The sequence below is a fragment of the Panicum virgatum genome, chromosome 8K, assembly GCF_016808335.1.
Source record: "Panicum virgatum strain AP13 chromosome 8K, P.virgatum_v5, whole genome shotgun sequence".
NCBI lineage: Eukaryota > Viridiplantae > Streptophyta > Magnoliopsida > Poales > Poaceae > Panicum > Panicum virgatum.
The window spans coordinates 37,656,124-37,669,401 of record NC_053143.1 but is presented as its reverse complement, the minus strand read 5'-3'; the positions used below and the strand labels follow the sequence as shown (position 1 = coordinate 37,669,401).

The window sequence follows — 13,278 nt, the reverse complement described above, 5'->3', positions numbered from 1 at the left end:
GTCGCACGCTCCACCGAGCGTGCGTCCAGTCGCAGCATAACTGCATCCATTCAAGAAATCTTTTACCATATTGGTTTTCTCCTCCCTCTCTTCAATAAATCTATTGCCATATTAGCAAAGTGCTTAGCTGACATTATAATTAATACGCATAGAACCTCCTGTAGTTTCTACATTGAGTGTCCCTACTAAATTACTTGTATTTCATAAACTCTGTTGTTTCTCTTAACAACAAACATGGAAGGGGCAGGATCGTGAAAATGAAAATATATTTATTCATAATTCACGCCTTTTTCAATGGCCAATACGACATACACTAACTTTCTAGCACATAGTATTCCTCCTCTGAATTTGAAGGGAGGTTTTGATGTTCTCGGCTAAGGTTGCCGTTGTGTTCAGCGGACTTATGTCATTTTCATCGCGGGACAATGGTCTTATGGCTTTTTCATCGTGGACAATGCTCAGCGTGACAGAAAAAGCATTTTTTTTATCCTCCAAAAATGGTTCCGACTCATCCTCATGCTCGTCGGCTGTGGTCTTTGGTTCTGACGCAGGCTCAGCATTGGCAACGGAAGCTGAAGCTTAGGTGTCAACAAACTGGAATTTTCTATCTTAAGTGTCTTTTCCTTTGTTATTGATTACTGTTATATTTGTATTATTCTGTCTTTTATCTAGTGGAAAACATCCTTTTTTTCTTCTCGAATAAAAGTATGGGCTAGTATCAAGTTAAACACACACAAAAAAAAAGAGACTTAACCTCTGAGGCATGCTCTATTTGAATCTTCACAAATTATGTCATATTAGCTGTACTATATTGAGAAAATAGTCAAGAAGAATCAAAACTAAAGATGGCACTGACAATTGGAGCAACTAAATTATGGAGTCCCTAAACTCTCAATGTGACGCAGGAGCGGAGCCTTGTGGAGGCCAAACTCGACCCCCCCCCCCCCCCCCCCCCCGTTTGCTTGTTGCACTCAGCATGCCACCATGCATGCATGCAAGCAAACCAAAGGCACTATGTCCGCACTAGGCGCCAAGGGCAGATCGAGTTTGGGTCTCGGTGTGGCGAGGGGGGCTTCTCCTTCCTCCCTCGTTCCAATTCAGACCTTCTCTTAGCGATCTGAATTAGACTGCACATCCCATCCAACATTCGTGTCCACGTAAAATCTGTCCTATTCTGGAGCCGAGCCTCAATTGCTAACCGGGTAGCTTTGCCAATGAGACCACCCTAGGGTTTTGGGGCCTTGTTTCTCTTTGAGACTGTTGTGAGGTGGAACGAGGAAGGATGGAGGCGGTTGAGGGGTTGATGGAGAGGATGAAATTGTCGGAAGCAGAGAAGAAAGGGATCCGAGTGGGGAGTGGTGCTGCATCCAGTCACAATCGACGAAGATGCAAGTCATTGGCAAAGTCCTTGCGGATTGTCCCGTTCATGCATAAGTGCTGGGACAAGCACTCGGGAGAGTTTGGTGCCCACTTTGGGGAATCAACTGCTAAGATCTGGGTTCAAACCACTTTTTGTTCACCTTCCATCAGGCATCAGGTGGCGGGGAAGCGTAAGGCGATTGAGGATGGATCATGGGTCTTTGGGAAGGTGTGGGACCGAAGCCGGCGACCAGAGGGGGGGGTGAATGGGAGCCGATCAAAATTTCTTCGAAATTCGAATCGTCGGCCTATGTCCCAAAATCGCCCAAACCCTAAAGCGTTCTGACCAAAGTTTGGAGTAGCTATTGAAAAGCTAAACCAACACAACAGGCCTCGAACGAGCGAGCGAAACCATGAAGCAAATCGGAAGCAAAACCGAAAAACTGCAGAACTGATCTGCCTGGACCGGTCTGACCAGTGCGCTGGACCGGTCTGACCGGTCGTGCCTACCGGTCTGACCGGTAGCACCCAGAAAACCCCCGAGAAATTGGATTCAAACGGTGAATCTCGAGCAAACGACTATGAAAAATGGTGAAACTTGGGGGATTGCTTCGCCCCTATCCCGTGAACATATCCCCAAAAGATCTTGGCCTAAAGATCAACGAATCTTGAGAATTATAGGGGAGATCAAAAGGGATTGGGGTTTTCTCAAAAACTCAAGAACTCGAATTCGAACCAGCCAGTGATTCCAGAGGGTTTAAGACAGAGTTAAAAGCACGAGAATCATAGCAAAGAACTCATAACCTCCTCGCAATCAAGTGCATCAAAAATGAAATCAAAATTTCATCAAACAAGGCACAAAACGAGGAGATGGATTGATTCCAACCGCCCAGAGGGCACGAGGAGGTTAGGGCCTCCTTTCCCAATCAAATCCACAAGAGTTCTCACACAAACAACATTCAAATCTGCCCTAATGAGATGAATAGGGAGAGAGAGACGCAGGGGCGGCGGCCTGGGGAACAGAACAATTCACGGATGCAATACAAAAGCCGCAATTAACCTAACACAAGTGAAGGGGTATTTATACCCGCGGGACCGGTCAGACCGGTACGCTGGACCGGTCAGACCGGTTGGCCTGCAGCACCCCCTGTCCAACGATCTCATCCGACGGCCGAGGTTCTTTCTTCGAAACGAAGACTTCTCCGCAATGCCGCCGTCTTGATGAAGATCCAGTCCGCGGTTTTGGAGGGTCCGCGAAACCCGGGTAGGTGGCCGGTTTTGAGAAAACCGCCAAAACCTCACGCGCGGGAAGATTCCTGCCTCCGCGCCGTGGCCCTAGACGTCGTTCCCGCCTCGGCCTTCTGACAGCCCTAGACACCGCCCGACGCCCGTCACCTCCTCGCCCGCAGCGAGGCCCTAGACGCCGTCGACGCCCGTCGCCTCCGTCAGTCCCGAGACCGACGCCCGTGCCTCCACGACTTGGCGTCTTCAACCGTCGTCCGCCTCCTTGGTTTTGTGGCGCAAATCAAGAAACCCGCCTTCCGTCGCCGCTTGCGCCCTCGATCCAGGAGTGGACGCCACAGCTGCCGCCCGGTCCGAGCTCCGGTCCCGGCTGCCCTTCACCGCCGTCCACCGCACGGTCCATCGGCCACATCACCTCCACGGTAGCTCCCCGTAGACACTTGACGCCCGTGTACCTGCAATCCAAAGACCAAGCGCACGATCACACCGCACGGTTGACAATTCACTCATCACAAGCAGGATAGAGAACTCTCGTTCCTCAATCTCCCCCTTGATGAGTGCATTGTCAACACACCACCTGAAAGCAGAGAAGTGATAAAAAGAGAAGCAGGAAAGTGAAGAACTCAAGCAAGTGACACGAAGCTCAGAGAAGCAAGACCAGTCACTTACTCAAGCAAAGATCGATCCCCTAAGACAATGGCAAAGGCTCGACGCAATCGACCAAAAGCCACAACATGACTCCTCAAAGACAGAGGTAACGCTCGACGCAGTCATGCAAGAAGCAGAGGAAAAACGAGGAAAACCAGGAGCCAAAACCAAAGCAGAAACTCCACAAGCAAAGTTTTTCCCTCTCACATGTGTAACTCTCCCAAAATGGTGCACTCTCAAAGCCCTGTGCACAACAAGTTTTTCAAAAATCAAACAAGTCTCCCCCTTGTTCGATCACTTCTCAAAATTCTCCCCCTTGTTGGCACATGCACACATCAAGCCTAAAAAGACCTAAAGCTCCCCCTGAAGCTGAAACTCCCCCTGAACAGATGCTATGCAATGAATGCAATGCAGGAGGTGTAAGTGAAAGCATTCAGGGATACAAAGATATGAGCAACATCTAGTCTCAAGCATGTGTGCATCCATAAACAAGACCTGCATCTAGCTCAACATGGTATATCAAATCAGTCTAGAGCTAGGCAAGTTCAGTTTAGGAGAAGTAAAAGCATCACCCATGATCTAGCACCAACAATTAGGAAATGGAAAGTAGTGCTACTCAAACTCATACAGGTGAGCCAAACCAGCCAAAAGCCTATTGCACACATTCATTTTTCAACCAAATTTATATGAAGTAATTCTTAATGCCAGGGGTTGAAAGCTTGTCATGCTTTACTTAGCAACGAGGCCAAGCCTATGCCAAAGACAATCAGAAGCTTAAAGCACTCGTTTCAGTCATGCACAGCCTTGCTCGGGTTCTCACAAGTGCGAAGTGAGCCGTCCCGAAAGCTCGATCAATGCGACAAGCAATCCCACCTGGATCTTTTCAATCCATTTCAAGAACAGTTCAAGCAATTTTATCAGATTTAGATCATTTCAAGTGTGAATTGCTGAACAGAAGGCTATACTAGCATGAATAAGATAGCAAAGCACATCAACACTCCCTAACATGCTAGTAGCCAAGACAGGGTGATCATATTTTCAGATTTTCAAATCAAAATAGCTTAACTCAGATGATGTCCTATACACAATGGAGCAAGCTATACATGATCAAGTTTATCAACTCACACTAGCAGGCACTAGAAGATCATAGCAATGTATACAAGAATGCTAGTGCAAGTGAGACAATGCGAAATGCAAACATGTACAATGCATTTGCACAATGCAACTAACCTAGCTAAAACTTAAGAGAAAGACACCGAAAAGCCAAAAGCTAAGCAACTGAAGAATTCAGCAAATACAACGGCTCAAAGACACACAGGACTAGACCAATGAATCCAACTGAGTACCATGGAAAAGGCAACAATAAGAAAACCACCAGTCCATCCCGAGAGGAAAACGTACAAGCCGAACGCTCACATACCTCGATGAAGATCCCGCTGGACCTAGAGCATAGCAAGCTCGAGGTCACCTGCCCTGCGTCCTCAACGGATCCACCTTCTGCTGGAACAGGTTCTTGTAGAGGCAAACGATCGAAGTGGAAGTAGTGGTACTGGATCATCCTCCTGAGCTGAGGTAGTCGAAGCAGAAGGGGCCGGAGCCTGCAGCCGGCGCAGTAACTCCGGATCCTCATCGGCACCTGAGGTAGAGCTCCCCCTCAACAAGTGATACCTAGCACAAGAGAAGCTAGGACACAAGAAAATAGCAAACACCAAAAATCCAGAGCAAAACTCAAGCAAACGATTAGGTGTTAGTCAAGCTACATGCAAAAGTATACCAAAAGACACTCTAGAACATATCAAGACAAAAGATATTCCTAGAAAAGTCTAAAGGCACTCAACAACATGAACCAAGGCAGCAAGACTATATGAAGAAGATACTTGAGCTAGCAACCAGACCTAAGGAGCACAAGCTACACGAGCATGAGGAGAACTGAACAAAGCACACACACCCTGAGCTAGCAAGAGTCATGACAATATGAAAACCACAAAAACTAGCATACAGAGTGACTAGTCCACCAAACACAAGTACAGACCTAGCAAGCAGAGCAAGTATGAGATAAAGAATCTACAACAAGTCACAAGCAGAAAGTGTACAAAGAACTCAAAGAGCAAACTCAAATGTACATATGATACACAAACCACCACGGACTATCCATCAGCCTTGGAGAACCATCAAGTCTTGATCAAACCTGCATAAGACCAAGATCCATGGAGCACTTGTTCTCCAAGTCACCAACCTGTATCACCAACGAGACATAGGGGGAGCAAACGTCTCGACACTGGGGGTTAGCAAAGTGAGAAGCAAACCAGTGACGAGCCATTTGCTCTATAGAAGGGTAACCAAAGTCAGGCAAAGCGTATCAACTGTCCCGTCTACTGCGAGGCTGACGATCACCACCGCGAGGAAAGCGTGGAGCCTCAAAACCTCCTCCAAAGCCTCGGTCCCGTGGTCCATAGCCGTACTGAAAACGACCAGGAGCACGGCCGGCAAAGCGACCACCTGCTGGAGCACGGTAACCACCACCGTCTCCCTGACCTCCACCTACACGGCGCGCCCTAGCATCTCGCCTATCACCACGCCGAGAAGGACCATGCACCCGAGCAGAGTACATGTCCGCGTTCCGTCTCTCCTGCTCTCTCCTCACAGCCCGCTTCCTCCTAAAGCAAAACTCCTCCAGGTGACCTTCCCTGTCACAGAACTCGCAGTGGTACCTCACCTCACGCTTGGGAGGTGGAGGCCTAGCCTGCGGACGGGGAGGAGAAGCCCTCTTCTTCTGGGCAACCTGGGCTGTGGCAGCAGGGAGCGTGTCGAGGGAGTTCCTCAGCTCATTGGGCTTTGGAACCCAAACCTGCTTCTGCGGAGGTGCTTTTGGTGGTTCTTTAAGCACACCATCCGCGGGGTCAACAAGCGAAGGCTGCGTGCTCGTGCTAGCAGTGTTTCCAGCAGCCTTGCCAATCTTACCGTACAACCTGTCAAAGTCTGACTTCGTGTACTTGTAACCGACCCCAAACCCATCACCACGCTTGAACTGCTTGATCATCATGCCCAACTGCGGCTCACTAGCAGAAACCCAACTAAGAATCGCCCTAAGATAGGTATTCTCATTCTACAGGTTGACTTTCTCTACCGCAAAATTATCTAAATCAGAAATCAAACCAGGGCAAACAGAGCAGTCAATAGGTGGGCTAGACTCTATGACCTTAGTCTTTCCAAAAGACTTGATCAAAGCATTCTTCTCCTCTAGCTCCGACCTAAGCGTGGGACAAAGCTTACAAGCACCAAGCAAAACTGGCCTAGACTTCATCTCCTCTAGCTCGCACACAACAGTAGCAAACTTGGACTGCAACGAAGCTAGATCGGACTTAAAGATAGGACACTCCTCGCATTCAAGCACATCGCTAATAATAGGAGCATCCTTAACCAGTTCTAGTTCATGCTTGGCCTTAGCGAGCTCATGAGAAACGTCAGCAAGCGAAATCTTAGCAACATCTAAGTCCGCGACGTTCTCATCATGCTTGGCACGGAGAGCAACAAGATCATTCATATGAGATATGCAGCCAGCGCACTCATCCTCACTAGATTTCTCCCTAGCACAAGCCAGCTCTGCCCTAAGCTTTCTACGCTCTCTAACTGCTTCCTTAAGCAGCCTCTTCTGGTTGTCGAGAGTGGCGTACAACTCCCTAACCTCTGTATCAAGCAGGTCGATCGTGGAGTTTACCTCTGAATCGCTCTCGGATCCAGGAGCAGAGCCGGAGTGCGTCGGTGTAGCGTGTCCACCCGAAGATGCACGAGCACCATTGGCTTCGCCCGTCATGGTGCAGAAGCTCTTGCGCCGATCGGCCGCCAAGCAAAGGCCGATGAAGCCGGTGGCTTCCTTGTCCCGCTTCTTCTTCTTCTTGTCGTCGTCGTCGGAGGTCGGTGAAGAAGAGCGGTCGGTGTCGGAGCTCTTGTCGAGGTCGCTGAGCTGCGCCAGGAAGGCCTTCTCCCTCTTCTTGGCCTTGTACTGGAAGCGCTTCTTGAGCGACTCCTTGTCGAAGCGTCCTCCCCGGTCATGATTGCGGTGCTTGTGACGCCGACGCTCCTTGTTGGAGCCTCCCTCGTCGCGGTCGCGGTGACGGTAGTAGTCGAAGGAGTTGTTCTGGCCACCGCTGGACTTCTTGGGGCAATCGGCGATGAAGTGGTTCAGATCGCCGCAGTTGTAGCACCCGGGGTTCTTCTTCCTCTGCCTGTTGTGGTAGACGCACTGGAACTTGCTGATGAGGAGGCACAAGTCGTCGTCGCCCAGCGTCTCCAGCTGCTCATCTGAAACAGAAGGCAAAGAGGCAAGAGAAAAGCCAAGAGCAGAGTTAGCGCTAGAACTCGATCCACCTGGGCCAGTCACAAGAGCGACGCTCTTGGAAGGAGGGGCACCATTGAGCTTGGCTCGTGTCTGGTTATCCACCTCCGTGGCCTTGAGCTTGCTAAAAAGCTCGTTCACCGTCAGAGTCTCATAGCCAGCAGACTCAATGATGGTGTTCACCTTGAGATCCCACACAGAGCGATCAAGTGCGTAAAACAACTTGAGGACCTTCTCGTGCTCTGTGTACTCAAGGGCACCAGCAGATCTGTTCACATTGACCTTGTTCACAATCGACTGAAAACGACTGAACATCAGGTCAATGCTCTCACCCGGCTCCTATGTGAAGTTCTCGTACTCACGCCGGTGAGTCTCGAACAGTCTGGCCTTCACCTGAGGTGTACCCTCGTGGCAGTTCTCAAGGCACGTCCAAATTTTGTGGGCTTTCTGAAAACCCTGGACGCGTGAGAACTCCGCATGAGAAACGCCAGCGAACAAGGCATTGACGGCCTTGGCGTTAGCCTCGTGCTGGGTCACCTGAAGAGGTGTGGTCCGAACAGCGAGCACCTCGTAAAGCTGGTTCGTGGTAATCTCCCAGACATCGGCTCCCATGCTCTGCAGGAAGGCTCTCATGCGAACCTTCCAGTAGGCATAATCCTCCCCGGAAAACACCGGGATCTTACCAAGACTCACCATGGTCGCCGAGTGGTTTTCGAACCGGTTAAGGTACTGAAAACCTCAACCAAGCTCTGATAGCAATTGTGGGACCGAAGCCGGCGACCAGAGGGGGGGTGAATAGGAGCCGATCAAAATTTCTTCGAAATTCGAATCGTCGGCCTATGTCCCAAAATCGCCCAAACCCTCAAGCGTTCTGACCAAAGTTTGGAGTAGCTATTGAAAAGCTAAACCAACACAACAGGCCTCGAATGAGCGAGCGAAACCACGAAGCAAATCGGAAGCAAAACCGAAAAACTGCAGAACTGATCTGCCTGGACCGGTCTGACCGGTGCGCTGGACCGGTCTGACCGGTCGTGCCTACCGGTCTGACCGGTAGCACCCAGAAAACCCCCGAGAAATTGTATTCAAACGGTGAATCTCGAGCAAACGACCACAAAAAACGGTGAAACTTGGGGGATTGCTTCGCCCCTATCCCGTGAACATATCCCCAAGAGATCTCGGCCTAAATATCAACGAATCTTGAGAATTATGGGGGAGATCAAAAGGGATTGGGGTTTTCTCAAAAACTCAAGAACTCGAATTCGAACCAGCCAGTGATTCCAGAGGGTTTAAGACAGAGTTAGAAGCACGAGAATCACAGCAAAGAACTCATAACCTCCTCTCAATCAAGTGCATCAAAAATGAAATCGAAATTTCATCAAACAAGGCACAAAATGAGGAGATGGATTGATTCCAACCGCCCAGAGGGCACGAGGAGGTTAGGGCCTCCTTTCCCAATCAAATCCACAAGAGTTCTCACACAAACAACATTCAAATCTACCCTAATGAGATGAATAGGGAGAGAGAGACGCAGGGGCGGCGGCCTGGGGAACAGAACAATTCACGGACGCAATACAAAAGCCGCAATTAACCTAACACAAGTGAAGGGGTATTTATACCCGCGGGACCGGTCAGACCGGTACGCTGGACCGGTCAGACCGGTTGGTTAGACCGGTCAGACCAGTGCCAGGGACCGGTCAGACCGGTTGACCTGCAGCACCCCCTGTACAACGATCTCATCCGACGGCCGAGGTTCTTTCTTCGAAACGAAGTCTTCTCCGCGATGCCGCCGTCTTGATGAAGATCCAGTCCGCGGTTTTGGAGGGTCCGCGAAACCCGGGTAGGTGGCCGGTTTTGAGAAAACCGTCAAAACCTCACGTGCGGGAAGATTCCCGCCTCCGCGCCGTGGCCCTAGACGCCGTTCCCGCCTCTGCCTTCTGACGGCCCTAGACGCCGCCCGACGCCCGTCACCTCCTCACCCGCAGCGAGGCCCTAGATGCTGTCGACGCCCGTCGCCTCCGTCAGTCCTGAGACCGACGCCCGTGCATCCACGACTTGGCGTCTTCAATCGCCGTCCGCCTCCTTGGTTTTGTGGCGCAAACCAAGAAACCCGCCTTCCGTCGCCGCTTGCGCCCTCGATCCAGGAGTGGACGCCACAGCTGCCGCCCGGTCCCAGCTCCGGTCCCGGCTGCCCTTCACCGCCGTCCACCGCACGGTCCATCGGCCACAGCACCTCCACGGCAGCTCCCCGTAGACACTTGACGCCCGTGTACCTGCAATCCAAAGACCAAGCGCACGATCACACCGCACGGTTGATAATTCACTCATCACAAGCAGGATAGAGAACTCTCGTTCCTCAGAAGGATCTAATCGTTGTGGTGGAGTTTGACGGGAAGAAGAGGCTGAAGACATCAACTTTGATTTTGTCCCAATGTGGCTCAGGGCATCAGGGATGCCCCTGGGGATGATGAACTTGTTCACTGGACAGGCCAACAGGAATGAGGTTGGGGAGTTTGTGGAGATGGGCCTTTGATGACGACAGCTTAGCAGTGGGGCAATTCCTCTGCATCAAAGTCAGGTTCGATATTGGATAGCCTCTGATGCGTGGGGTCTCGTTGATGATGGAGGATGATGAAAAGTCGATCTGGTGCCCCATTGTGTATGAGTACCTACAAGAGTTTTGCTATGTGGTAGTAACAAGGGATCAGATTTTTGGAAGAAGATATGGAGTCTGGAATGCCCACCAAAAGTGAAACATTTCTTATGGAGAATGAGTCATAACACCCTAGCTGTCAAAAGAGTACGACAGCAGAGGGGTGTGAAGATTGATAGCCTATGCAGTTTCTGTAATAGACTTGATGAAGATGGCGCGCACCTGTTCTTCAAGTGTAAGGAAGTGAGACCAGCTTGGTGTGAACTAAATCTAGAAGGGATCAGGTGTGAACAACTAGCAGCTGGTTCAGCCAGAGGAGTAATGAAGACAATTCTCAGATTAAGAGGAAAGGAACAACTCACTATTATCTTAATTTTATAGATGTGGTGGGATGAGAGGAATAAAAGAAGAGAAACTGAAAGAAGCTGCACACCTACAGAGGTGGCGGTACATGGCAGCAGCTTATGCTCAAAATTTTCTGAAAACACCAGAAGGTGGGCTATTGCCAGATAACCGTCAGAAGCCCAAATAGAAGAAGCCACCTGATGGAGTTTTGAAACTGTACTCTGACGGCGCTTTTCACAAGCAGAGGAAGGATGGCGATTGGGGCCATGTGATAAGAGATGGTCAGGGCCGAGTGACGAAGGCAGAGTTCGGCTATGTAGGATCCTTGTTAGACGCTTTTTATGCAGAGCTCCTGGGCTACACGGCTGGTCTGCAGGAAGTTGCCCGAATGGGGATTGCTAACTTGTGCATCGAGGCAGACGCTTCTCTTGTCAAAGCTGCACTGGATTCGGATGACCATGGGCTATCTAACAGTCAGCGGCAATATAGCAGAGATGAAGCTCCTCTTAGCTACAGATTTTCGTTCTAGTAGTGTTAATTTTGCAATCGAGTCTATAACAGAGTGGTTCATGCTTTGGCCGCTCTTGGGTGAATATTTCCCACTGGGCAGTATGCCACTTGGGAGGGTGTCCCCCATGAGACTGAGGTCTTGGTGACAAGCAATCTGGCTGGCCTGAATTAGTAATAAAGAGCACCTTGCATAAAAAAAGCACTATGTCCCCGCATTAGCTCCTTATTGATTACTCTTAAATTTAGTATATGTTGCCCCTAGCACCCTTTGCACTCTTCTGAACATTAATTCAATATCGGACACAAAGCACGGTAGTCCAATTTGATATAATTTGATAACTACATACTAATAATCATGTTTAGCTCATTTCAAACTCTGCATGAACAGCTAAACATGATTATTAGTATGTTTATCTCATTTCCTATAGTAGTAGGTCTCTGAGCATGAGAGTGGGGATACTCTGAAAAATGATACTACTACTAGTATGCATGTCTGAACTCTGCATGAATTAAGACTAGCACTTTGGTAGCACAAAAATACATAAAGCTTTAATTTTATTCTTCATGAAGCAACTCCACATGTATTGGGGCGGCTTCAGTTCTACCACAAAACTTCACACACTACGGTGCTGTTTGGTTTGTCGCCCAGACAATTTTGCCTAACCAGGCATAAGTTCAGGCCGGTCTGATGGTCCAGATTGGTTGTCAGGCAGTTGCCTGTCATGGCATCAACCAAACAGCCCCTACGTCGTTTACTCTGATTTCGTCGGGTCAAGAACATGTCCCATGAAGACGACAACACCGGACACCACCTCCACCACAAAGAACACAAACGGATGGTTGGCAACAAAATTCACTGGGTGAGAACGAAGACGACAACAATCTCGGACATGCACGCAAGCAGTAGAGGCCACTGCTTCTGTCCCTTCCTCGTTCACTTCGATGACCGCCTTGTGGAAAACATGCTCCAACCAGGCGATTCTCATCGTCCACCAGCATATCAGCAAAGTCGGCAGTGCCTTTCTTAAAGGCGGCCTTAATCCCCATGGCCTTGAGATCACCATTGATTTTGCTGGAGAAAGAGAGCTTGAACTTGGGCAATCACAAATCGTCAACCTCGACGTGTTCCCTCGGCATGTAGTCCCACAGGAAGTTGGGGCGGGAGGCCATCATGTCCATGAGGTTCGGCAGGCCGTCGTGGGCGTCCGGGACGAAGACGCACATGGAGAACCCGGGGTGCTCGTCAGAGACCTGGCCTTGCCGGTGTGTCTGGTAGGCTAGCTTGAGCACCTTGAACCCGTTGTACTCCGCCATGGCCTAATCGTTCCGGCCGCGCATGAACAGCGTGTTCACGTAGCTGCCGTCAAGCTGTTGGAAGGGCCTGGTCTCGGTGTCTTTCTTGGCAAAGGACATGGACCACCTGCCCTTGAAGTAGATGGCGTTGGCGAGTATGAGGGCGGTGTTAGAGCGTACGGAACCTTGAGGAAGGATTGAGGTGGTGAGATGCTTCGTGGCTTTCGAAACCCGTCTGTTGATTTTCTTTGTTTCCTCCTCTGGCTGCATGCATATATTATTTCATTAATTAACAAATTGATTAACATGTGGCTGAAGCAATCTTCGGATCTAATTCTTGTTGTTGTTCTGTATTTGTATTGATATTATAGGTAATATTGATATATTGGTAAATCAAAGAAACTGACCTTGTTCATGAAATCAGCGGCGTGCGTCTCGGCCTTGTAGGATTCCACGTACGGCGGCCGTTCTGTAAGCCGGCTTCAGAGCCACCGCCTTCTCGTGCCAGAGCGCGCAGGCGAATGCGACAATGGGTGCACTGGACTTGGAGCGGTTGGCGAGGGCGCGCTCCACCACGGCACTGACCAACTCGGCGATCTCGTCGCGCGACGCCGCGCTGAGCATGGCCAGCACCTCATTCAGGGTGGTGCCACATGCCCCAGCCGACATCAGGGCTAGCGCGCACTACTAGAAAACGGGTCTTGGGCACCGGGTGAGAAAGGCCAATGGTACCAGCTGCTTTTGCAGCCGGTACCAAATCCCTTACCTTTGATCGCCGCTGGCCAAAGGTACCAGCTGCTTTTGCAGCCGGTACTGATGCGTGGCATCAGTACCGGCTGCAAAAGCAGCTGGTACCTTTGGCCAGGACCTTTGGCCTGTTTTCTAGTAGTGGCGG

The 13,278-nt window shown here is 50.1% G+C and overlaps 1 protein-coding gene and 1 pseudogene across 1 annotated transcript; both read right to left on the bottom strand.

Annotated features, from left to right (window-relative positions):
* Positions 1-11,842: 11,842 nt before the first annotated feature.
* Positions 11,843-12,404, bottom strand: LOC120645681 (annotated as a pseudogene).
* Positions 12,405-12,407: 3 nt separating this feature from the next.
* On the bottom strand, positions 12,408-13,052 carry LOC120645680 (serpin-Z2B-like). The gene is made up of 2 exons (XM_039922441.1): positions 12,843-13,052; positions 12,408-12,647 (listed from the first exon to the last, which is right to left on the bottom strand). Exons 1-2 carry the CDS (start codon positions 13,050-13,052, stop codon positions 12,408-12,410), a joined length of 450 nt encoding a protein of 149 aa, XP_039778375.1.
* Between the last annotated feature and the right edge of the window lie 226 nt (positions 13,053-13,278).